The sequence below is a fragment of the Typopeltis vanoorti genome, chromosome 6 (genome assembly GCF_054136105.1).
Source record: "Typopeltis vanoorti isolate ZY-2024b chromosome 6, IOZ_Tvanoo_1.0, whole genome shotgun sequence".
Classification (NCBI taxonomy): Eukaryota; Metazoa; Arthropoda; class Arachnida; order Uropygi; family Thelyphonidae; genus Typopeltis; species Typopeltis vanoorti.
The window spans coordinates 81,821,820-81,848,438 of NC_143554.1; the positions used below are offsets into that span (position 1 = coordinate 81,821,820).

Genomic DNA, 26,619 nt, shown 5'->3' on the forward strand with positions numbered 1-26,619 from the left:
TCTTTAACAGCAATAAATGCAAAAATTAATATCGGTGATACTGATATTTCGTGGATGAGCAACACACACCTAGCACCCCGGAATATTCGTCCCTGATGTGTGTGTGTGTGTGTGTTAACAGGAGGCAAAAAACAAAACTATTACATTTCTGATCATAAAACAATTGTAAAAATAATGACATTTAAACCAAGAACTAGTACTAGAGGAATTACATAGTAAAATAATGCAAATAGATAGATTACACAATATTTCATCATCTGTATTTTTTTTATGTATATCACACTAATGAAATGTTGCTAACTTATAGTATTTAGTACCTTGGATAGGCTAATGATTAGATAATATGGAAATCCTATTCAAGAGACCAACATTAGAACTTTTTTCAAACTGCTTTAGGTCTCCCATCACTAGGCCGGTAGATATGAAGCCAACTGTATATCTAAACTATTCATTTAGAAAAAGGTGATTGAGCTATTCCCAATCATTAATCAGTAATGTTTATTATGGTATTGTATTGTCCTGTTGTTGATGCTATAATTTCATTATTGAATTCTAAACTATTCATTTAGAAAAAAGATGATTGAGCTATTCTTTAAAGACATGACAAATAGCATCTGGAACAAACCATAATAGCCTTAAATCCTTGAATAATGATGAATAATATTAATTTATTTCACATTTTTTAGGAATAGACTGAAGCTCATGCTTTATTATTTTTCTCTTAGGTTAGAACCTTTATTACAAAGAATTAAAGAATACAGAAAAGCTGTGTTATGCCCAATAATTGATGTCATTGATGATAAAACACTGGAATATTATGCCAGTAATGGAGATTATTTTCAGATAGGAGGCTTTACCTGGAGTGGGCATTTTACATGGATTGAAATTCCGGAATGGGAAGAGAAAAGGAAGGCCAGTTCTATTTCACCAACCAGGTTTTGTACTTTTTTTTTTAATCATTTATGTTTATTGTGGTATTGTATTGCATTGTCCTGTTGCTTATGCTTTAATTTCATTATTGAAATTTGTTTAAAGAACTTATGTTATGAATACAGTTTTGCAATTGATTAATTTTCATAGATCTCCAACAATGGCTGGAGGATTATTTGCCATGGATAGAAAATATTTTTGGGAGATCGGTAGTTATGATCCTGGTATGGATATCTGGGGAGGAGAAAATCTTGAGTTGTCATTTAGGGTGAGCTACATGCAACTGAAATCTTAAAATTTCTTGAAAATTTTGATCATGTTACTCTACGCCCACAGATGCGAGACCCTTCGACACTTCTGCTCATGTCAGAAGAAGGACAATTCATTCCAATAATAGGTTAATCAATCCATATTGTGGGATGATTGTTTATTATTACACGTCAGAAAATTAACTTCTCTTTTATGGATATTGTAGTTTATAAAGTGATAACTATTTTGCTTGTATAACAGTTGGAAAATTTTACGTATAAAGCATGTGATATTTCTTGTGTTGGTGGCCAGTTGGTACAACACCTTATTTCTTTCTCCCCTTCAACATGAATTGACTCTTCTTGGCACCGAGCCAACTGAAATTCTCGTATCTGTGGTCGGACAGTATTTATTTTTCAGTCATAAAGTTCTATGTTGCTGTAATTATTAGTTTTGAGATTTTTTGTGGCAGGAATAGAAGAGAATAATTATAACATTTGCAGTATTCTTCCATTTAATGACTAGAAAAGCTGATAAACAAAATGATAAGCAGTGATTAAAAAATATAACATCAAGATTGTAACCTTATGCTATAACATTAAACCTATTTTCCTAAAATCCATCACACTTAAATTATTGATATCCATGGATAAATGTTGATCTGAAGCTATATTGGGATCAGCAGACACTATTACACTGTCTTTTACATGTTGTATACTCCATGCATTGAAACTTCTTATAAAGAATCTCAACCAGTTATAGCCAAAATCATAAATTTTTTTTAATAAGCCACTTTATCATTGATGGTTGAAATTCATCTAGAAGGAATGAAGGTTGAAAACTTCAGGTTTCTCGATAAATTAATAAATTTATTCATTATTTTCTTAGTTTTCTCTAGTTATGATGTTTTATTCTTTTACTATTTGATTTTTCTTGATCATGGGTTAACACTTAAGACTTACATAAGCTGAATGTATCATACCTTCAGCAATAATTTGCTTTATTTTTATTTGTTCTCATTTTTTTATCATTTATGCTAGTGAAATCTAAATGCATTCAAAACTAAATGAATTGAACTGTTCATAAGCCAATAAGCATAGTAATATATTGCTTTGCTACAGAATTTTAATAACACTGGTCAACAAATATTTTTCAACTTTGATAAACAGGTGGATTTTATGTATCTTATAGCATAGAATTTGGAAGTAAAACTTGTTTATTTGTAGAATTTTTTAAAATGGATATAAAGATAGAGATTATATAAAGCCAAAATTCATATTTACAATATCTACATTAAGTGAGAAAAATAAATGTTAAAGTGTTACATACAAATTTAAAATTGTTTGAAAGATAAATTTTGCCATTTATTTATCATTTTGATGTGGATTCAAAACCTGGGTTTGAATCCACATCAAAAATGCAACAAACCTTTTTAAGGGCTTGTCAGCTGAAGGTGAGTTAGTTTGTTTCCACTATAAGACAGTTTTCATTGTGCAAAACAAATTGGTCAGAAGTGCATGCAATTAACAGATATAAAATAATAGTCTATAATCTTAGTAGTTTCTGTGTCCTTAATTCAAAGCAAACCTGGTATCACTGCTGCATCTGTGATGGCCTGGTAGTACTGTTCATCTTTCTTGTCACTTGCTGTACCTAGATCTTCACGGGGAAAAAAGGTACAGGAGGAATGAAGTGAATCTTCCATAACAGCATGGTTTCTATCTTGTGGTACTTAGTTAAAAATTTATCAACTAAAGTTTTTATAATTTTTAGTTTTGTTGTTATTCAAAAACTTTCAACAGTATTTCCAGACAATTTCCAGACCTCTAGTTCTATTTTAGTAAGACTACTCTTGAAATGGCGTGCTTAAGGGTCAAAGCAGTATAACTGAGAGGAGACCTCCACATAGCCTTTAAAGGAATGCAGAGAACCGACCAGGGCTTCTGACCTAATGTCCAATCCTCACCTTCTCATGGTGCACCCTATTGGGTATCTACTTGGATACTGAACAAACGAGGATGGGCTGACAATTCGGGATTTAGCCGACCAAATTTTATTCTTATTGGTTAAACCAAAATAAAAAATGATGGTACAACATGACAAAATTTCATGCTGGCTGGGGTGTGGCCCAGTTAAACAAGGGCCCCGCTGTTTTCGCCAGGACCAGGGTGAACAGCGAAAAGTCAGCTACTGGAACAAATCTAAAAACACACCCCAACTCAACATCACCAGAGTTAAAGATCAATACTATCCACATAAGAAGCCTGAATGGCAAAGAAATGGAGCTAGCTGAGGAATTAGATAAGTACCAGATCGACATAACAGAGGTGACTGAAACAAAAAAAAGACAAAAACTGGTGAGATCTTTCTGAGCAATAAATACAAAATATTATATTCAGGCAATGACAAACAAGGAAAAGAAGGAGTAGCCATAGTATTCAACACAAAATGCAAGGCTAATCTTCTTGAATGGCAGGTAGTCTCAAGTAGAGTAATGTGGGCAAATATGAGAATGGGGACCTGGACAATAAGACTTATTTGTGCCTATGGTTCCACAGAAGGTTCTACTAAGGTTGAAGTGGAGGAATTTTTTGAGGCTTTAGAAAAAGCAACTGAAACAATGAAAAAAGAAAAGTTGGTCATTGTTGGGGATCTAAATAGCAGAGTAGGAAGTGATTATCAGACATACAAAAATATTTTGGGAAAATTTGGAGAAAAGAGCAAAGCTAATAATAATGGCAAATATCTGTTGGATTTCTGCTCAGGACATGGACTGGTTATTACTAACACCATGTTCCAACATAAAAATGTGCACAAATTCACATGGAGAGAAGAGGCAAGGAATAAGAAAAGTCTCATTGACTATGTTATTGTTGATAGTGATGTTTTATCCCTGGTGCAGGGAGTGTACAGAGGATTTGAAATTGGAAGTGATCACTATTTAGTCTTGAGCAGGATAAAATTGAATTTCATATTGAGAAGAATAACATGTAAGAAAGTTTTAAAGCGAATAAAAGTTGAGCAGCTCTCAGATGTGAACTGTAGACTAAAATACACAAAGATTATTGATGAAAAAATGAAAGAGTTTGAGAACAGGAATCAAACCTTGGAGATTCAGTGTCAAGCGTTGAAGAAAGCCCTGATTGATTCAGCTAGAGAGGCATGTGGCGAAGTGGTCTGCAAGGATAGAATAATTAGAACTCCATGGTGGACACAGGAAGTTAAAGAGGCAGTGAAGGAAAAGAAGAAAGTATATCATAAGTTTCTGGCAAATAAGTCAGTTTGAGCTCTTAGAGAATACAGAGACAAATGCAAGAATGCTAAACACTGTGTAAAACTAGCTAAACAAAAGTCATGGGAGGACTTTGGCAAGAATATAGAAAATAAATACGAAGAAGGAGGCAAAATATTCTGGAGGTTGTTGAAGAAGCTTAGGAATGGAGGAAAGAGTGCTGTAAAAGGAGTTAGAGATAATAAAGGTGACATGAAAACGGAAGAAAAAGATATCCTTGAAGTATGGAGTAATTACTTTGAAAAACTGCTAAATGAAACAAGCAGTGATGACAGCACAGTGGTAAAAAGCACTGACCAGGCATGCAGTCAGGAATACATATCCATACTTGAAGTAGAAAAAGCTATCAAAGGCTTAAAATGTGAAAAGGCAGCAGGAGTAGATGATATTCGACCAGAAATGCTGAAGTATGGTGGTATAAAAGTCTTACAGTGGCTGCACTGCATAGTTCAGAAAGCCTGGACAGAGGGACGAATTCCCGATGATTGGAGTAGAGCTCTCATAGTATCCATATATAAAAAGGGAAATGCCAAGAGAGAAGCTATTCAATACGCTACAGTTATATGGTGTCAATCGGGCATGATATCAAGCAATACTTAGTCTTTATTTGAGTTGTAAGTCAGCGGTTAGAATTGAAGGAAGTACAGGAAGATGGTTTAGTGTTAAATCTGGAGTGAGACAAGGATGTACATTATCCCCCTCTGTTATTCATTATCTATATGGATTACATTATGAAGGAAAGTGGTATTAAACATGATATCAAAATTGGAGATGTTAATGTCAGCTCTTTGCTTTATGCAGATGATGTTATATTTCTAAATAAATCTGCTACAAGTCTGCAAGATTGTCTGACTAAATTGAATAACTGTTGTAATAGATATGGTATGAAGGTCAGCAATAAAAAGACAAAGACAATGAAAATAGACAGAATCATTGAAAATGTCAACTGTGTTGTGAATGGAGAACCTGTGGAACAATTAAAAAATTCAACTACTTAGGCACGATTTTTAGTGAAGATGGTAAATTCAATATAGAAATAGACAACAGAATCAGCAAAGCTGGTATGGTGGGAAGTCATCTGAATAAATTCATATGGAATAAGAGAGAAATTAGTCAGAACACTAAATTAGCTGTATACAAGACAGAATTCAAACCAGTTTTAACTTATGGATCTGAGAGCTGGGTCAGAAGTAAAACACTTGACCAAAGACTAGAGACCGCAGATATGAGAGTCCTGAGAAAGATTAGAGGCATGAACAGATGGCATCAATGGCAATATCATATTAAAAACGAGGATATTAGGAAAGAACTTGACATTGTCAGCATCCAGGAATGCGTTTGCAGAGCTAATCTCAGGTGGTATGGTCACTTAAACAGAATGGGTGAAGAAAGATTAGCAAAACAAGTGTTCTCTTCCAGGTTAGCAGCAAAACGATCCAGAGGAAGACCAAGATATAGGTGGATTGATACGGTACAAAGTGCCTTAAACAATAGAAATATAAGATCTGATAATGTTGGAGTCTTGACAAGTAACAGACTGATTTGGAGCTAAATTGTAGATAGGAAGTTAGTAATGAAATAATTTTTTTCATGTAGTACTATCATATCCTGTACACCCCTTGAGGGTACATAGCAGGAATTTGATGATGATGATAATCTTTAAATTCTTCCAATTTTTAACACTTCCCTAATTTGAAATCCACTAAAATATATCAACCTAAAGTAGCTTAGTATGTAATTTTTGGAAATCTCAGTTATATACTGGAATGCAAGTTTGTTTTTGCTCAATGCTTTAAGAAAGTTTTTAATATCCAGTTTAACATGTGGTGGTGGCAGTAGAAATATTTTCTTGGAGTACAGAATAGTCCTTATTACTTTGATCAACTTGAACGCATTGTCACTTTCCTTCACACTTATTGTGTGACAGGCCCCATTGGTTGTTGTAAAATATGAAGCTAGGATTTTGTTTCATACACATAAGGATATGTGCTATGCACTTTGCATTATGGGATACTAAGGAAAGTGATGTGAAGTTATTAGCTTCTAGATACAAGTTGCCCTAGTCCTGATTATATTTCAGGTGCAAACTTTGTTTACACTTGGATAAAGGATTAAACCAAGCATATAATTTCTTGGTATCTTTAACTTATAGTATAACCAAGTGGAAAAGCTTCCGAACAACTATCTCTAATCCAGAGTATTTTAATAATAAGGTGTGACACCCTTTCTTTTGGCAACTGGTATATGAAAATATGGCTTCTGCATTACTTCAACCTTAGTATTACCTCTGGGTCTGGCTCCCACTGATGAGACCTCAATAAAGATCGAAACTGGTCTGGGTAGTGACCCTTCCCATAATGCATAGCATTATACATACCTCTAAGGATATATGCTTTGCATTATGGGATATGAAGGCAAGTGTTGTGAAATCATTAGCTTCTATATACGAGTTGCCTTATTCCTGATTATATTTCAGGTGCAAACTTTGTTTGCTTACACTTGGATAAAGGATTAAACCAAGTATATAATTTCTTGGTATCTTTAACTTATAATATAACCAAGTGGAGAAACTTCCAACAAGGATCTAAGTTGTTGGTAAACTAGAAATAGGAACCACATTTTGAGAATTATGAACACAATACAACAAATTATTGCAACAGTGGGGTATTCACATATAGAAATAGAGGCTATAGTTTCATGGAATTAATACAATATATACAGTAGAAGTGTGGATGAATACAAAGCTTATTTCTATGTGTACAGGTAAGATATTTTTTAAATAAATATAATTATTATTCAGATTGTTGACTCAGATTTGGTCACCTGATTTACAGAGATGCATAGGTTTTTGCGAAGAATCCAGAGAAGAGTGACTGGGTGATATTAGGTCCCCTCGAATATTGGATATGAGGACAGATTGAGGGAACTCCATTTGCAAAGCCTGGAAGATAGAATAAGGGATGTTATGATGAGATCTATAAGTTGATGAGTTTATACCAGATTAAAGCAGAAAAGATTTTTCATTCAAAAGAGAGAGAGAGAGAGAGAGAGAGATAGGGACAGAACAAGAGGCTATCTTTAGAAGCTTTATAAGGATTGTGCAAGTAGAAGTGTGAGGGAAAATTTTTCTGGTTGGTGTGAGTGAAAGATGCGCGGTGATTGTGGAAACAATAAATAAATTTATTGCATTAATTGATAGTATTATGTACGATAATGAGGAACAACAACAACATTGAGTATTTTACTTCAGTAATAAAAATTGTAAATTTGGTGAAGGTTATTGATTGCATCCTAGGTACTGAGGACTTCAGTATATTTTGTAATGTTAATTAATTTGTCCAGTTGTATACAAGATAATTACATATATTTACTTTATTCATTTCAGAATAATTATGTAAAGTTTTTATTTCTCACATTGTGTAGGCCTGGATGTGTGGCGGATCCTTGGAGATTGTACCTTGTTCTCATGTTGGCCATATCTTTCGCAACTTCCATCCATATAGCTTTCCAGGTAATAAAGACACACATGGAATTAATACAGTACGTACAGTGGAGGTATGGATGGATGAATACAAGGCCTATTTCTACATGTACAGGCAAGATCTTTTGGTAAATATATTTAAATACCTAGACTGTGTTGTAGCAACAATATGGACTATTGATTTATGCCAATACTAGTATTCATATAACATTCTACAACAGTAAAAGTTTCCTTCAGGCCAAAGTAGATTATTTTAACATAATCAAATTAAATGCAAAAATGCCAAGTGTATGGGTCCATCACCCTGCTGTTTGTCTAACAAAATGTGTTTGACAAAGCAGCATTGAGTTATATTGAGTCATTTCAAAGTTGGCACTCTCCAACACATGTAGGTGCACAAGGATTATATCATCATATGATGTGTAACATTGTGTGCTATCATGTGACACATGGATGTGTCACTATCAGATGAGATAGTCTTGCACATATGCTGTGATCACTACCGTGAAGAGAAGCGAAAGCAGTCAAATGTGAGCATCACTTTAAGTTGCTCATCTGGATTTTCAGACTGGGGTGTGCATTTTGGTATAGTTTTTGCACAAAGGGAAGACTATGATTTTAATTAGTGACTAAAGTTACATAACACATTATTTTGTATGTATGAACAGTGCAGACATTCTATTTTATTTATGATAAAACCGACCTGGACTTCCACATATGTTTCAGTAGGTGTACTCATTTATAAAGAGGCTGATTAAATGAAGCCTAGAACCTCTGTAGATGATTGCTACTTCAGTTTAACAGTCATCTCTGGCTTTTCTGTAAAGTTGAAACATGGAATGAAATACTCAGACCTTCCAGAAATCATGAGGTCAGTTTCTGCGTGGTTAGCCTAGTGGCTTTGTGCTTCGCAACCATATGCCGGGGTTCGATTCCCTTCGGTGATGAGAGGAGCTTAAGGATCTTCCTCAGCCATAACCAAGTTAGCTGGTCTTGGGCATGGACAGCATGGTTTTTCTCCCCAGTTTAGCTGGGGTTTTTCCATCCTGCCAACAGGCCCCTGTGAACACACACACACGGATACAGTCAGGAATACCTAAGACAATCCCTCCGGCCATAGGTCTGAATTGTCAGCTATGCCGGTCCCGAGCACAGATAAAAATAGGGGGGATTGAGGTAGTGCCTTACCTCCCCGTAAAATTAGCTCACGGCCGTTGAATCACCATACAAAATAAATAAATAAAAAATGAGGTCAGTAATTCATGATAATAAATTTAGTTCCTATACCACCCAAGACATAGATTATGAATGAAGAAAACTCCAGTAATGGACATAATAGTATAGCATCTTCATCATGTTCTCATGAACCAGATCGAAATTTTCAGCTGCCAGTTAGGTGAAAAAATCTGAATGTTACTTAATTTGAAGATATATTACCAAAATTGAATTTTTTTTTTTTTCCTTTTTCTGTAATCTTTTTTTTTTTTTTCCTCCAGTAATATGAATAGAAACACTGGAAGAAAAAAAAAAGCATGATTGCAATGAATGTAGCATATTCAGGTAGCATATGTGATTCACATGAAGAATCCTATGAGAATATGTCCTTGCTTTATACTTGCTTGCATTATAATACATTACATTATAATGAATGTAGATGGAATATTTACAACCTCAAAGTGTTACACTTTTAATGGTATGCTGTTAGGCTTTACTACAAATTATGATTGCTGAGATAGCTAAAGATGAACAAAAGATCTCCATGATAAAATAAAAAAATGACCAGTTTGATAGGGTTTAGCACAAGCAGAGAAAAGTGTTTCACATCCTTTCTTTGTAAATCTCCCTCCACACATCACCTTTTAGGCTTCATATTGAAGGAAATAAAAGCTGCTTTTAATATTTAATTTACATATGTAACCAACCATAAAAATTAATATCTTTATTTATTGAATTCGTTAGAAACCTTAACACAGCTGAGCATAAAAAATGTAGAGACAGTATAAGACATTTGTTAGTTCTAGTGCACAGCATTTGAGTACAATTAGATAGATGCATGGAGATGAAAGAACTTTTAGTTGTTTAGTATTCTTCAGTCCTAACTGATGCCGTCTGAAATAGTGAATTCTGTGGTTAGTTTTCTCCACTTGCAGGATTAGGTTAGGTTAGCTTAGGTTTTGTTATATTAAAAACCATAATAGCATGCACCAAAGGGCAACTATCTCAAGAAATAGCTGAAAATAAAGACTAGAAAGAAGTTTCTCTAGTTGATTTGAATCAAAATTTTGGCAATCCTTCTTCTTTTTCTTGCAGTCTGCCATACAATTGGAAGTGTTGCCACAAATCTGCACAGGCACCATAGTTGAGAGGTGATTGTGTGTATCATTCCTACCTGCAAACTTCAGTTCCAATGTGATCTAAGATAACAATTGTCATCATCAGCAAATTCCTGACATATACCCTCAAGAGTGTATAGGATATGATAGTACTACATGAAAAATTTACATTATTACTAACTTCCTATATACAATTTTCCTCCAAATCAGCCTGTTACTTGTCAAGGCTCCAATATTATCAGATATTATTTTTCTATCATCTAAAGCACTTTGTACCGTATCAATCCACCTATATCTTGGTCTTCCTCTGGGTCGTTTTCCTGCCAACCTGGCAGAGAACACTTGTTTTGCTAATCTTTCCTCACCCATTCTGTTTAAGTGACCATATCACCTGAGGCTAGCTCTGCTAACGCATTCCTGGACTGATAATGTCAAGATCCTCATTTTTAATATGATATTGCCATTGATGCCATCTGTTCACGCCTCTAATGTTTCTCAGGACTCTCATATCTGCAGTCTCTAGTCTTTGGTCAAGTGTTTTACTTCTGACACAGCTCTCAGATCCATAAGTTAAAACTGGTTTATACAGCTAATTTAGTATTCCGACTAATTTCTCTCTTATTCCATATGAATTTATTCATTTGACTTCCTACCATACCAGCTTTGTTGATTCTGTTGTCTATTTCCATATTTAATTTACCATCTTCACTAAAAATCGTGCCTAAGTAGCTAAAATGTTTTACTTGTTCCACAGGTTCTCTGTTCACAACGCAGTTGACATTTTCAATGATTCTACCTATTTTCATTGTGTTTTGTCTTTTTATTGCTGACCTTCATACCATATCTATTACAACAGTTACTCAATTTAGTCAGGGAATCTTGCAAACTTGTAGCAGATTTATTTAGAAGTATAACATCATCTGCATAAAGCAAAGAGCTGACATTAACATCTCCAATTCTGATATCATGTTTAATACCACTTTCCCTCATAATGTGAATCATATAGATAATGAATAACAGAGGAGATAATGAACATCCTTGTCTCACACCAGATTTAGCATTAAACCATCTTCCTGTACTTCAATTCTAACTGCTGACTTACAACTCAAATGAAGACTAAGTATTGCTTGACATAATTTTTCATTGACACCATATAACTATAGTGTATTGAATAGCTTCTCTCTTGGCACCTTGGCATATGCCTTTTCCAGATTGACAAAACTTAAATACAGATCTTTGTTATATTTCCATGCTTTCTCAACTATTTGTCGTAAAGTGAAGATCTGATCCTGACAGCCTGTATTTGGCCTGAATCGAGCTTGTTCTTCACCAAGGTTTTCTTCCACAGTTTTTCTCAACCATTTCTCAAGTTTACTTGCATAGATCTTGCCAGGAACACACAGTAGGGAAATACCTCTGTAATTCTCACATTCAATTTTATTTCCCTTTTTATATATGGGTACTATGAGAGCTCTTCTCCAATTATCGGAAATTCGTCCCTATGTCCAAGCCTTTTGAACTATGCAGTGCAGCCACTGTAAGACTTTTATACTACAATACTTCAGCATTTCTGGTCGAATATCATCTACTCCTGCTGCCTTTCCACATTTCAAGCCTTTGATGTTTTTTTCTACTATAAGTATGGATATGTATTCCTGACTGCATGCTTGGTCAGTGTTTTTTATGTTTTTTACCACTGTGCTGTCATCACTGCTTGTTTCATTTAACAGTTTTTCAAAGTAATTACTCCATACTTCAAGGATATCTTTTTCTCCCGTTTTCATGTCACCTTTATCATCTCTAATTCCTTTTATAGCACTCTTTTCTCCATTCCTAAGCTTCTTCAACAACCTCCAGAATATTTTGCCACCTTCTTGATATTTATTTTCTATGTTCTTGCCAAAGTCCTCCCATGACTTTTGTTTAGCCACTTTTACACAGTGTTTAGCTTTCTTACATTTGTCTCTGTATTCTCTAAGAGCACAAGATGACTTATATGACAGGAACTTTTGATATGCTTTCTTCTTTTCCTTCACTGCCCCTTTAACTACCTGTGTCTACCATGGAGGTCTGATTTTTCTATCCTTGCAGATAACCTCACCACATGCCTCTCTGGCTGAATCAATCAGGGTTTTCTTCAAGGCTTGCTACTGAATCTCCAAGGTTTGGTTCCCGTTCTCAGACTCTTTCATTTTTTCTTCAATAATCTTTGTGTATTTTAGTCTACAGTTCACATCTGAGAGCTGCTCAACTTTTATTCACTTTAAAACTTTCTTACATGTTATTCTTTTCAATATGAAAATTCAGTTTTATCCTGCTCAAGACTAAATACTAATCACTTCCAATTTCAAATCCTCTGTACACTCTGGTGTCCTGCACCAGGGAGAAAACATCACTATCAACAATAACATAGTCAATGAGACTTTTCTTATTCCTTGCCTCTTCTCTCCATGTGAATTTGTGCACATTTTTATGTTGGAACATGGTGTTAGTAATAACCAGTCCATGTCCTGAGCAGAAATCCAACAGGTATTTGCCATTATTATTAGCTTTGCTCTTTTCTCCAGATTTTCCCAAAATATTTTTGTATGTCTGACAATCATTTCCTACTTTGCTATTTAGATCCCCAACAAGAACAACTTTTCCTTTTTCATTGTGTCAGTTGTTTTTTCTAAAGCATCAAATAATTCCTCCACTTCTACCTTAGTAGAACCTTCTGTGGGACCATAGGTACAAATAAGTCTCATTGTCCGATTCCCTTTTCTGATATTTGCTCACATCACTCTACTTGAGACTACCTACCATTCAAGAAGATTAGTCTCATGTTTAGTGTTGAATACCATGGCTACTCCTTCTTTTCTTTGATTGTTATTTCCTGAATATAACATTTTGTATTTATTGCTCAGAAAGATCTCACCAGTTTTTGTCTTTTTTGTTTCAGTCACCCCTATTATGTTGATCTGGTACTTATCTAATTCCTCGGTTAGCTTTATTTCTTTGCCATTCATGCTTCTTATGTTGATAGTACCGATCTTTAACTCTGGTGATGTTGAGTTGGGGTGTGCTTTCAGATTTGTTCCAGTAGCTGACTTTTCGTTGTTCACCCTGGTTCACTGGCGAAAACAACGGGGTTCTTGTTTAACCGGGCGACACCCCAGCTGGCATGAAATTTTGTCATGTTGTACCATCATTTTGTATATTGGTTTAAGCCAATAAGAATACAATTTGGTCGGCTAAATCCCAGATTGCCAGCCCATCCTCGTTTGTTCAATATCCAGGTAGATACTGAACAGGGTGTACCACGAGAAGGTGAGGATTGGACATTAGGTCAGAAGTCCTTGTCGGTTCTCTGCATTCCTTTAAAGGCTATGTGGAGGTCTCCTCTCAGTTATACATTTGACCCTTAAAGACCCCGATAACAATTGTTTATTCCTTTATTATGCCATTAAGTAAATTTGCTTCTTAAGAAGTAGTTCTTCTCTTTGTTTGTTTTTTTTTATGTTGTGCCCATATACGAGAGGTTTGTCTGTTCATCCTATAGTACTTTAGTACCGTACATGGGTAGCGGGATGGGAGAGGAGGAACTTGTTAATATTAGATTTAAAAGCCTGTATATTGTATTCCTGGGAAATACATCATGGGTAAGATTGTTCCACAGTACAGCAGATGAAGGAGGAGGAAAAGAAACTTGTTCTGTGGGTTTCGAGGTGTACTGTTGAAGAGGTGTTGGGAGGTGGCTGTAAGTAGAGAGTGGGAGAATTATTGATGTTGTTTCAGATGAGCATTTTCCATGAAAATATTTGTAGAATATACAAATTGCAGAGACTAAGCGTCTATGTGAGAGTGCGGGAGTGAGTCAGTAAGAGATAGATCATTTATCAGTCTAATTGCTCTCCTCTGTATTGAGTCAAGCATTTTGAGGGAGATTTTAGGAGCCCCACTCCAAATGTGAGAACAGTATTCGATACCTGGGCAGATTTGCAATTTGTATAGGGTTAACAGTTGTTTTGAAGTGAAGTAGCGTCTTGAGCGAAATAGAAAGCCTAGTTTTTTGGAAGCTGAGGATGCAATGGATCTGATGTGTTTATGCCAGGAGAGGCCTGATGTCATGGTAATTCCGAGAAGAGAGATTTCATCTTGTCTGGGAATGTGAGTGTTATCGAAAATAATACTGGGGGAAAAGGGTTCTTTTTTGTGTGAAATAAGACAGAACTGGATTTTAGTAGCGTTGAAGTTGACGAGGTTATCTGAGCCCCATCCGGAGGATGTTTTGGAGGTCTGTGTTAAACGAAGTTGTGGTTGATGTTCTGTGGGTTGAAGTGAGATGTACAAGGTAAGGTTTATCAAATGTAATGGAGGAGTGCAATGTGCTGACATCTGCAAAACTGTGTATTGGGTTGGAGGTCAACTGAAGTAGGTCATTGATGTATAGAAGGAAGAGGGTCGGTGGGAGAACTGAACCTTGTGGGACCCCGGCATTTGTTGGATAGTGGGAGGATAGGGAGCCATCTACCATCACACATAGTGTGCGTCCAGACAGGAAGTTGGCAATCCATCTGCAGAAGTCCTGAGACAGTCCAAATGATGGGAGTTTGCTTAATAAGCCTTTGTGCCAGACCCGGTCAAAGGCTTTAGAGATATCAAGTGCGACTACTTGGGATTCGCCAAATTTTTCCATGGCATATATCCAGAGATGGGTGATATATGACAGCCGGTCAGCTGTTGATCAGCATCGGTGGAATCCATACTGGTGGTCATTTAATAGCTGGGTGCCTTCAAGGTAGAGTAGGAGTTAAGAATTAATGGTTTTCTCCATCATTTTAGATAGGATTGAGGTGAGTGAGATAGTGCGGTAGTTAGATGCCAGCGATTTGTCACCCTTTTTGGGAATGGGTTGAATATAGGCCAATTTCCAGGCTTTGGGATATATACCAGTGGAGTAGGAGAGTGTGTATAAACGGCATAGGATAGGAATCAGTTCTGCTGTGCAGACTTTCAGGACAATTGGAGGAATGCCGTCAAGGCCATGGGCTTTTTTTGTGTCTAATTTTGACAAACAGGTTTATGATCTCTTTCTGGCAAAAAGGATACAGGGGGCATTGTGCATTGGGCAGTTGGAATGATTGGGGGACATTTGCCATTGGAGGCAAAGTGTGAAGCCAGGAGATTAGCTTTTTCTGTGGGTGATGTTGCAATTGAGCCATTTGGGTATGATGGGAGGGGAGTAGTGTAGGGCAAAAGTTGCGACCAATTGCTTTGGCAAGAGACCAAAAGGCATTTGAGCCAGTTGTGGTATGCCTGATTTTTCGTTTGCACAGCCTTGGCACATTTTTTGGAGAACCAGGGTTTGGATAGGGGACAGGAGTTCAGAGTGGTGTGGGGAATGTATGTTATCATGCCAGTGAGGATTATTTTGGTGATGCGTTCGGTGCATATGTTAGGATTGGAAGACTGCAAACAGTAGTCCAATGGGAATGAAGCATAGTAGTCTCGGAAGCTGTCCCATTGAGCACTGTTGTAATGCCAGACTACTCTTGTGCAGGTGTGACTGTGTGAGCATTGTTGCATTGGACAGGAGATGAGCACTAGGTTGTGGTCAGAATTACCCAGGGGACTCACTACATTCACTGTATATTTGGAAGGATCGTTTGTAAGGAAGAGGTCTAGGGTATTTGGGGAGTGATTTGGGTTATCTGGTATTCTAGTCAGCTTGTGAACAATTTGTGTGAGGTCGTTGGCGATGGCAAAGATTTCGGCATCTCTGCCTGCAAGATCTGTACAACTAGAAGAGGAATGTTTGCATGTGCATTAAATTTCTCTGTTTCCATATCCGGATGACGTGTTATTCTTTTCATATTAATATCATTGCTTAAAGAATACTTCCATTTAATACTTGTTAATGCTGTTATCATGCCTTCAGAGTTAATTTTTTTGAAATAACATACTGTGCTTCTTAATTATGAATAATGAACACCAGTTCCCTTGCCAAGGTCAAATGAGTGATCATTATGATGATGAAATCACATCGGAACTGAAGATAATTAAAGATTAATTCATAATTCTTATGATGTATTATATTCATGATCTTTCCTTCTCTAATAGGTTCACATGTGTTTGGATAATTATCAATCAAAAATTTAAAACCGTTCTTTTACTGTCATTTTGTCCCTTGTTAAAATCTTTCATTAATAATACTTTGCTTTTTTCTTATCTTACTAAGTAACTTTCCCATAATACTGTTGCTAGTTCCTCTACCACAGTAACACACTGGATTATAATTCAGTAATTCTAAAATTGATCGGTTCATATAGGAATTCTCAAATACCATTGATCTCATAGTTTAAATATCTCCTTTTTCAATAGCATTCCTCTCTCTTTTTTCTACTCATATCCGCTGAATTATAATTCTCATCATGTACATCTAAGTTATTTTATTTAATGAATTTCACCAATTAATCACTTAAACTACTCAAATCACTTCAATTAGGGTATGTTGTCTGGAGTTACCTTAACTCCAGACAACATACCCTAAGATTTTTGTCAATTTTTTGGATGCGCCTCAGATATATGGAATGGTGATAGATCTTGAGTAATCTCTGCTCTGAAGGAGAAGGGGAGGGAGAGGTTGCAGTTACAAGGTTTTAATTTTTTTTTGTGTGTGTGTGGGGGGGGGGGGGGGGAGGGATTGCAGCCATTGCCTAAGAAAGTGTTGGGAATTATTATTATTGTACGGACACCTTCATGGAGTCCAAAAACTCATCGTGGGAGACCCAATCTATCCACATAATCTATTACACCTCTCCTTGAACCCGTTAACAGACAAAGCACTAACAACCGACTCTAGCAACCCATTCCAGTCATTCACCACTCTCTAAGCAAAAAATCTAATCCTCACACCCCAATTGACCACACCTTTATTCAATTTCCAGGGATGACCCCATTGTTCTGATCCCTCTAGTGAAGTGCTGAAACATTTCCCCTGCATCTATCCTATAATATCCTTTTCTTCTTCTTCATGTAGCTTCCTCAGCCAGAGGGTGTAGCACCATGTCCTTCCAGTTCTCTCTGTTGGTGGCTTTCCTTTTTGTTTCTGCATAGCCATGTGATCCTTTTCCCATAATTTTTCCTTCTAAAACTGTTAATATCCTCTGTTCTGCTGAACCTCTCAGTACATGTCCTACCAATCTCATCTTTCTCTGGATCATTTCCTGTAATAAAGATCTCTGTGTTCTTAATCTCTGTAGGACATCTGTATTTGTCACATGTTCTGTCCAAGGGATTTTCAGAGCTCTCCTATAGTACCACATTTCAAAGGCCATTATCTGTTGCCTTACTCTCTTCTTGGATATCCAGGTCTCACTTCCATATGTGAAAATTGGCCACACTAATGTTCTTATCATTCTTTTCTTTGTCTCGATATTCACAGAACTTCTGAGCAGATCTTTATTTTTCCAGAATGCATCTTTAGCTATGGCTGTTCTTATTTTTATTTCTTTATCTTGCTTTCCACCTGCAGTAAAGTAGGTGCCTAAATATGTGTATTCTGTTATGTTCAATTTTCGTATTGTTTATGAATATTTCTGGCTCTTATCTACTTCCTTTTGAGATTTTCATAAATTATTTTTTTTTTGCATTAATATCTAATCCAAATTCTTTACCTTCTTCAATTAGTAGCTGCAGTAATTTGATTAATTTGTTTCTGTTTTCAGCTATTAGAATGGTATCATCAGCATATCTAAGATTGTTGTATTTTATACCATTGATACTAATTCCTGTTTTTTGTTTTTCAATCTTTTTCATCTCCTCTCTTTATTTTCACTTCAGTAGTCTCAGAGTTAAACAGCTGCATTTTCTGTTTGGTGTAAATCATTTTTATAATCTTAAGTACATGATCTTCTATGTCTAATTTATCTAATATATTGAACATTTTATTATGTTTTACCGGGTCAAAAGCCTTCTGAAAGTCTATGAAGCATATATAAATGTTCCTATTTCTTTCAATTGATCTTTCTATTAGTATTTTTAGTTCCAGGATAGCATTAATGGTTCCCATTCCTCTTCTGAAGCCTTTCTGTTGTTCACTCAATTCACTGCTTGTGGCTCTTTCAATTTGTTAGTTAACGAAGGTTAAAATAATTTTAGATGCATGGGATATTAGGCTCACAGTTCTATAATCCTCACAATTTTGTGCATTATGTTTCTTTGGAATTGGTATATAGATAGATGTAAAAAAAAACACTTCAGGTAATTGTATTGTTTTATAGATGTCCTGAATGGATTCCACTAAATAGTTGTTATTATTGCCAGTCAAAGCTTTCAGCAGCTCAGCCGGAATATTATCACACCCAGGGGATTTATTATTAGGAAGATTCTTAATTATATGTTTTACCTCCTTTCTTGTGGGTAGAGTGGTATCTGTTGTTACGTTTAACTTAAGGTGTCGTGAATCATCCAACATGTTACCATTATCATCATCATAGAGATCTGATAAGTACTCCACCCATCTTAATATCCGTTAAGCAACTTAAACATTTCTATCATATTCCCTCTTTTTCTCCTATCAACCAACTTCTGCAATCCACACACCTTTAATCTATCCTCGTAGGGTACATTCCTCAGGCTACTCACCATCTTGGTCTCACCTCTCAATCGTCTCCACCACTTCCTCATCCCCAAGAAACCCAGGGGACCAGACTTAAGCACAATAATCCAGGTGTGGGTGTATCAAGGCCTTATGAAGAGGAATTACAACTTCCTTGTGTTCTTCACTAGCCAAGTAATCTTATGGTCTCTAATTTAGCAACCTTAGCAATATGTCCTCTAAACTTTAACTCTCTGTCTACCACCCCCCCTAAATCTCTAGCTTCATCTGTTTCCTGGAGTACAGTGCCATCAATGTGATACACAGCTTGTAATCTATTTGTCCCAAAATGCATAACTTTACATATCTCAACATTAAATTGCCCATACTGACAGCTTGTTTAAATCTTCCTACAAGCTCTCCACGGATTATTTCGTATATCATTTATGTACAAATTAAACAGCAATAGTCCCAGCACCGAATCTTGTGGCTCACCACTAGTCACTTGTTTTTGCCTCGATTCTGCCCCCTCGATATACCACTTTTTGATATATGTTCAGCAGCCACCCTCTTATCCACTTAACCAGTGTCAAATGCATTCCCATTTGTTCTAATTTGTGTAACAGTATTCTATGTGGTATTCTGTCAAATGCCTTTGCAAAATCTAGCAAAATCATCTTGTAGCTATTTCCTTTATCCAGCTCAGCTTGTTACTCTATTATAAAAAGTTAGTAAATTACTAAAGCATGACCAACCCTTAACAAAGCCATGTTGATCTTCATACAGTACCATATTTTTATCTACCCATTCTTGAATTCTCTTTTTTTATCAATTTTTCCAGAACTTTTACCACCATGCCTGAGATACTGATTGGTCTATAATTTGCTACTCTCGTCTTTGAACTTCCCTTATGCAAAGGAATTATTTTGCCCTCCTTCCAGTCCCTTGGAACTCTACTTAAATTAAACAACTTAGTCAAAGGCATTGCCAGTTCCCTTGCACATTCTTGCAAAACCCTAGCTAATATTCCATCTAATCCCACAACTGTATTTACATTGAGATTCTGCAATATCCTGAGAACCTCCAATTCATCCACCTGTGTTCCTATGCTAGTGTCTGTCACATAGATTAAAGCAGTAACGTCACTAGGAAGATATATGCTTGCAAAGTGGTCACTCAGAAAATCAACTATTTTATCTGCTTCTCTCTCTCTCCTCATGACCATCATCACTCATTAAGGTTAATCTTCCATAGTTATTCTTCCTCTTACTTGCCACATAATGAAAGAACTTCTGAGGGGAAAGAACCCTTTCCCCTCAGAGCAGAGATCTATCACCATTCCACATATTTTGGGCGCATCCAAAAAATTGACAAAAATCCGAAGGAAATACAACCACCTTCAGACCATATAGAAAATTGGCATCCCTTATTCTCCATTATAGAAAAACCTATGCATACTGATAGATACATTCACCAGCACTTCACTCTCCCCCCCCCCCCAAATATGAGATTTTAAAAATCCTATATAACAAGGCAAAATTAATTAGTTCTGATAACAGTGTCCTATCTACTGAACTTGATCATGTTCTCAACTTTCTTAGCCAATGGCTACAATTCCCCCCCCCCCCAAATATTAAAACTTTGTAACTGCAATCCCTCTCTCTCCCCTTTCCCCTCAAAGCAGAGATTACTCAAGATCTATCACCATTCCATATATTTTGGGCACATCCGAAAAATTGACAAAAATCCTAAGGAAATACAACCATCTTCAGACCATATAAAAAATTTGCATTCCTTATCCACTCTGCCAAAGACCAGCCACATTCTCTAAACCTACCAGGTCCATTGCAATTACAAACTGTCGTATACTTATGAGAACACAGGCAGGACATCCAATAATCAGAATTTCTGAACACAAGGACTACATGCAGTTCCACCAATTCAGCCACTCAGGACTTGCTGATCATGCTCTGGGCACCCACTACAGGATACACTGGAAGAAGACCACTCTATTACGACACAGCAAATACAAATGTAAAAGTCTGTCTCTCAAATTTGCTTCAGCCCTAAAAAACTTTTCAAACCTCAACAAATTTGGATGCATGAGATTGCTATAAATTTGGGAAGCATTAATCCTCAGATCTTAGCCCATCGACCTAGACTATCCAATTTAGCAGACTAGGGTGCACCAATTAGGACTTTAGGCCCGACTTTAGTTGCCTTTTTTTTTTTTTTTCCAATCTTATTTGCCCAGTGCTAGTGCCTGCATGCACTGATCCTTGATGATGGCAATGTAACATTGCTGAAATATAGGAAAGTATTAATTAAAGTTTTTATAATTAATATTTTAGTATACATTATTTCCTTAAAAATAATAGTTATGATAATAGCAGTGAGTATCAAAAAATATATAAATAAGCTAATGCCTTTTTATTCCTGTATAGGCAGTAGGCAAGGCCTTTAAACCCTATCTAGCTTTTGGAGACTGAGTGAGCAGTTCAATCTCCACCAGTAGCCAATCAGAGTAGCTGGCCCATGTCTATCATTAATTATATGCAGCCACCAGCGAAGAGACCGGCAAACAAGTGCTGCCATCTCTTGGTACCTAACCCTAACAGGATATGTTAGTGTCTGAAATAATGTGGGTTCTACAGTCGATTTTCTTGAGTTTACTGAATGAAAAACCTGGGTTTCAGGTTGAAAGAACCTGCTTGCCTCTACCAGAGACTACTAACTTGGGAACCAGTCGAAGAAAGGCTTATATAAAGTACCTCCACTCAGCGACTAGACTTGAACTATAAGTCTAACTTCATGTGGCCAAGCGCAGAGGATTTCCAGCCAAATATTCAGCAACTTAATAAATATCATATTTATTTATTCTTATGGTGCTGCTTAAGATATGAATAACAACATCTCAACATATTTATTGAAATATGTAGCCAGGCTATGATAAATAATAGCTTATATTTAACTTAAAATACAAAGAAAGATATACAGTTGATAACTCATTGTGACAAACTTGTAGGACCATAAAATTAGTTATAGTGAACAGTTGTATAGTGAATTTTTTTATAGTAATTTTAAATAAATCTTTGGTTTGGATTTTTTGAAAGTTTATAATAATGAGCAAGTTTGTTATAATGCCATTTGCCCTAGTGAGAGTCAACTTCTATATCCCCCCCGCTTTTTGGTATGGTGCGCCCACAGATTCGAGACACTTCTGCGCATGTCACAAAAAGGAGAATCCATTACAATAATAGGGTAACCAATCTGTCTTCTGGGATGAGTTTGTTTATTATTACAGGTCAGAAAATTTAGCTTTTCTTTTATGAACATTGTAGTTAAATAGTACAGCGACAGATAAGAAAGTACGTGATTTCGCATGTTGGCAACAAATTTGCACACCCTTCATTTCTTTCTCCCCTTCAGCATGAATCAACTATTCTTGGCAGAAAGCGAAGCGGAGCTCTACAAAGTGTGGGCATATTATATTTAAAACTTTTTTTTTTATCCTGACATTGTTAGTTGTTTCTGAAATTTCAAATTAAGGCCCCAAAATTCTTGTATGTCACTTTTTTTAAGAACTGTGCATCTTTTTTGTGTGTGATCTCTAAGACTTTTAAAAGAAAAGTTTAGTGTTTGTGCAGTAATTTATTCATATAAAAATTTCAGGGTATTGATTATGGCGATATATCAACTAGGCTGGCTCTTAAGAAAAAACTAAAGTGTAAGCCTTTTAGCTGGTACTTGAAGAATATTTATCCTCAGAAGTTTGTCCTTGATCAGAATGTTATTGGCTATGGAACAGTGAGTAAAAAAAAAATAATCTGAGTAGCTTTAATTAGTGATGTACTTGAAATTGACTTTTTTCTAATTTAGACTAGATTTTACACTACAATTTGTAAATATCTAATTTATGTGCTATATATATATTTATTGATTTTGTTTTCTTTTTATTCCATTTCACATTTTTGTAAATCATAGAAATGAATTCAAAACAGGGATTCTAGATTTTGTAAAATATTTCTGATATGTATCTTAAATTTGTATGTTTATTTGAGTTAAAAAAACAGCAAATTTTAGGTTATTCTTAGTTGCTTCATTTTTGTCAGTTCTGCTATTAGCAAGAATCTAGTTTGCTTATTTTAGGTGTAAAAGTTGCTTGGATCCCATTGAAAAGTATTGAAAAATACAGGTTTATTAAACTCAGCAAGCAGTTTGTTACTCATAAATTAATTGCTGATATTTTAGGTAAGGAGTTGTAGCTGCACTGCTTTTTTGTACATCATGATAGATAACTGCTGTTTTCTATCATTTGATGCGGTTTGCTGTAGCCAGGGATGGCCTGTAGTTGGTGGAAATAGAGAGTTGCAGAGTAGGTACTTTCCCTCGATGAGTCTTTGGACTTCTTGGAGGTGTCACATAATAATAATGTTCAGAGATTTAAAAATCATTGAGACAAAGGGCAACAACTCTTAAAAATTGTTCACAAAACTATTCATATAACTCATGTAAGGGCCTTAAATTTAAGATGCCCTATCCGTTTTTTCCATTCTTGGCACTTTTCAAGGTTTTGATATGATTAATAAATTTTTTATTCCATAGTTAAATCAGTTAATGAACTTTTATTGATAAAACATATTGTATGACACGTGTTTGCAGGAATAAAAGAACCCTGAATTATGTAATTACAACAACATACAAGATATAATAATACTATGATGGATTTTCATTTTAAGCAAGCAATTCTTAAGAAAAAAAAATGTGGAAGGACTGTCATGTGCATAAGGAGATGATGTCAATTATTAATTATTATTTTAATAATTGAAGACCAGAAAGAGTTACAAGTATTGTGTAGAAGGCTAAGTCTGAAAATAAAAACTGGCTCTGCAAGCTGAAGATAACTCAGAATAATTCTATCATTATGTTGCAGGTAAAGGAAAGAATGAATGTGGAATAATAACTTTACTAAATTTGGATTAGAACATGAATGCTATTCTACAGTGTATAAAATAACTTAACTGTACAAGGAGAGGCACTAGAGTTATTACATAAACTGAATAAGAATTCAGCAATAGGAACTGACTGGATATCAGAAAAATGCCAAAAAGACTGTTCAGCTGAACTGGCATTGTGTCTTTGATCTGGTTATATAATTTGAATCTCAGCACAGGGAAGATTCCATAGGAATGGGAAAAAAATGTGTGATAATCCAATTGTGCAAAGACCGATGTGTCTAACTATTAACTTATGAATATCAACGGAGCGGCAGTGAAGATTTTGGAAAAGTTAGTAAGAGCTTACATAAAGAAATAGGTTGACAGAGAATTTATACCTTGAAATGAACAGCATGAGTTCTAAGGGAAGGTCATGTTTGAATAACTTGCTCACATTTTGTAATAATGTTACAGTTGAACTGGACAAGGGAGAATGGATACACTGTGATACTTTTGGTCTTGCTCAAGCTTTTTATAGCATACATCATAGAAGGCTGTTACATAAGTTGAAGGATATAGGATTGGATTATAAATCACTAGTTTGTAGAAGAGAATGGCTGAGTGACAGATATAAAAAAAGTGGTGTGTGTGGGGATGTGAGTTTGCATGATTTAAGGTGACTATTAATTTACCTAGAATTCAGTCCTTTTTCCATTGTTATTCAGTTTTTACATTAATGATATTAGCATTTCTCCTATGAAATCCTTCCTATTTTCTGATGATGCAAAGATAGTTATGGTAATCAGTGATGCACCCTGATACGTAGTACTTGCAGAATGATTTGAATAGGCTGAATTGTGTGGCATGTGAAAATGGATGTCATTTCAATATTAGTAAATATAATCTTATGCACTTTAGAATGATGAGATATCAGAGGGCATATTATATTTGCAGGATTATGCTAGAAAAAACTGATAATGTCAGAGAGCTTGGGTTTTAGTGAATAGGTAATTGAACTTTAGGTACCATATAGCAGAGATTGCGTATACAACTAAGAGGATAATTGCAATGCTGAAATTAACAGTGACATGTTGTAAGGGTATGGAAACTATTTTCTCTCTTTACAAAGCTCTGATACAACCTCACTTAGACTTGTGCTCAGATCCGTTCTGCTGGTTTTCTGAGGTGTTTCTGCCTTTGCAGATACAGTGGAGAAAATTTAAAGGGGAGTTTAAAGATGATATTGCAAAGTGTGGAATATAGATTTTGAAAACAAATCCTGAAATCCTGAGAATTTGTGGACTGCAGACACTAGGAGAGAGTAGAAAGATGAGTGATGCGATAGTTCTACAAACTTTTGAAAATATTATATACAGGATAACAGTAGATGGAATTTTTCATTTTATGGAGGATGAGAAGAGAGAGCATCCATGGAAGTTGAGAGTGAATGCAGTGAAAAAAGGGATGACAGCCAGATTTTTTTCTCTCATAGTGCAGTGCATGATTTTAGTGGCCTGCCTTTGGAGATGGTGAGTGCAGTTGCTGTGAATGAATTCAAGAGAAAGTATGGAAGCTGATGTGAATGATATATGGCCTCCCTGAAGGCCTGTTAATAATACTAATGTTATTCCTCCTCCCAGGATACGAACTGTTTATGAAAAGACATTAGGTTAATGCCAGAAAAATCCACCAGATTTTGTCTTTTTTGTTTCAGTTACCCCTACTATGTCGATCTGGTACTTATCCAATTCCTCAGCTAGCTCCATTTCTTTGCCATTCAGGCTTCTTATGTTGATAATACCGATCTTGAACTCTGGTGATGTTGAGTTAGGGTGTGTTTCAGGATTTGGCCCAGTAGCTGACTTTTCGCTGTTTTCCCCGGTTCTCTGGCAAAAACAATGGGACCTTGTTTAACTGGGTGACACCCCAGCCATCACGAAATTCTGTCATGTTGTACCATCATTTTATATTTTGGTTTAAGTCAATAAAAATACAATTTGGTTGGCTAAATCCCAAATTGCTAGCCCATCCTCATTTGTTCAGTATCCAGGTAGATGCCTAACAGGGTGCACCACAAGAAGTTGAGGAATTGGACATGAGGTCAGAATCCCTGATCGGTTCTCTGCATTCCTTTAAAGGCTATGTGGAAGTTTAATAAATGTATAATAAAATTAGTTTAATCCTTTATCCAAGTGTGAGCAAACAAAGTTTGCGCCTGAAAGTATCTTCAGGACTGGGGTAAGGTGGTACAACACCAGGGAAACTTTCAACAGCTATGTGGAAGTCTCCTCTGTTATACAGCTTTGACCCTTAAGCACCCCTTCATGTAGATACTGTTTCATGTAGTGCTATCATATCCTGTACACTCCCCTTCAGGGTACATATCAGGAATTTGATGATGATGAGATAAATCAATAGGTCATTAAAACTGCAATAGAAAAATGGGGAATTTAGTGTGTATTTGTCAGAAAATGAGCCTGCTCCCCACATGATAGGTCACAGCACCTATAATACAGTAGTGCCATGTAGACAAGTGAGGACAATCCCACCAAGATGTATGGAAAAGGCTATTTCAAAGAACAGAGTTAGTTGAAATGAAGGAAGATGATGAGACAGACATTGCTTTGAAATATTTCAGTTTGACTGTGTATGGATATTGGTTAGAGCTGCTCTAGTTTTTACATGATAGAGCATGGAGGAAAGGTAGTAGCAAATTCATTGGACCAGTGTCTATAAAAAGAGGATAATGTAGAAACAGATCACTTTTCTCATAGGTGCTCTCATAGGCCCCCGTTGTTTTCGTCAGGGAACCAGGG

The 26,619-nt window shown here is 35.9% G+C and overlaps 1 protein-coding gene across 1 annotated transcript in view; it reads left to right on the forward strand.

Moving 5' to 3' along the window:
* The window catches only part of LOC150105637 (putative N-acetylgalactosaminyltransferase 9), a 67,373-nt gene that overhangs the window by 23,379 nt on the left and 17,375 nt on the right, over positions 1–26,619 (forward strand). Inside the window, exons 4-7 of the mRNA XM_090394277.1 lie at positions 726–935; positions 1,081–1,198; positions 7,895–8,080; positions 22,539–22,673. Of these exons, the coding sequence (XP_090250403.1) occupies positions 726–935; positions 1,081–1,198; positions 7,895–8,080; positions 22,539–22,673 (649 nt within the window). The remainder of the gene's footprint in view (positions 1–725; positions 936–1,080; positions 1,199–7,894; positions 8,081–22,538; positions 22,674–26,619) is intronic.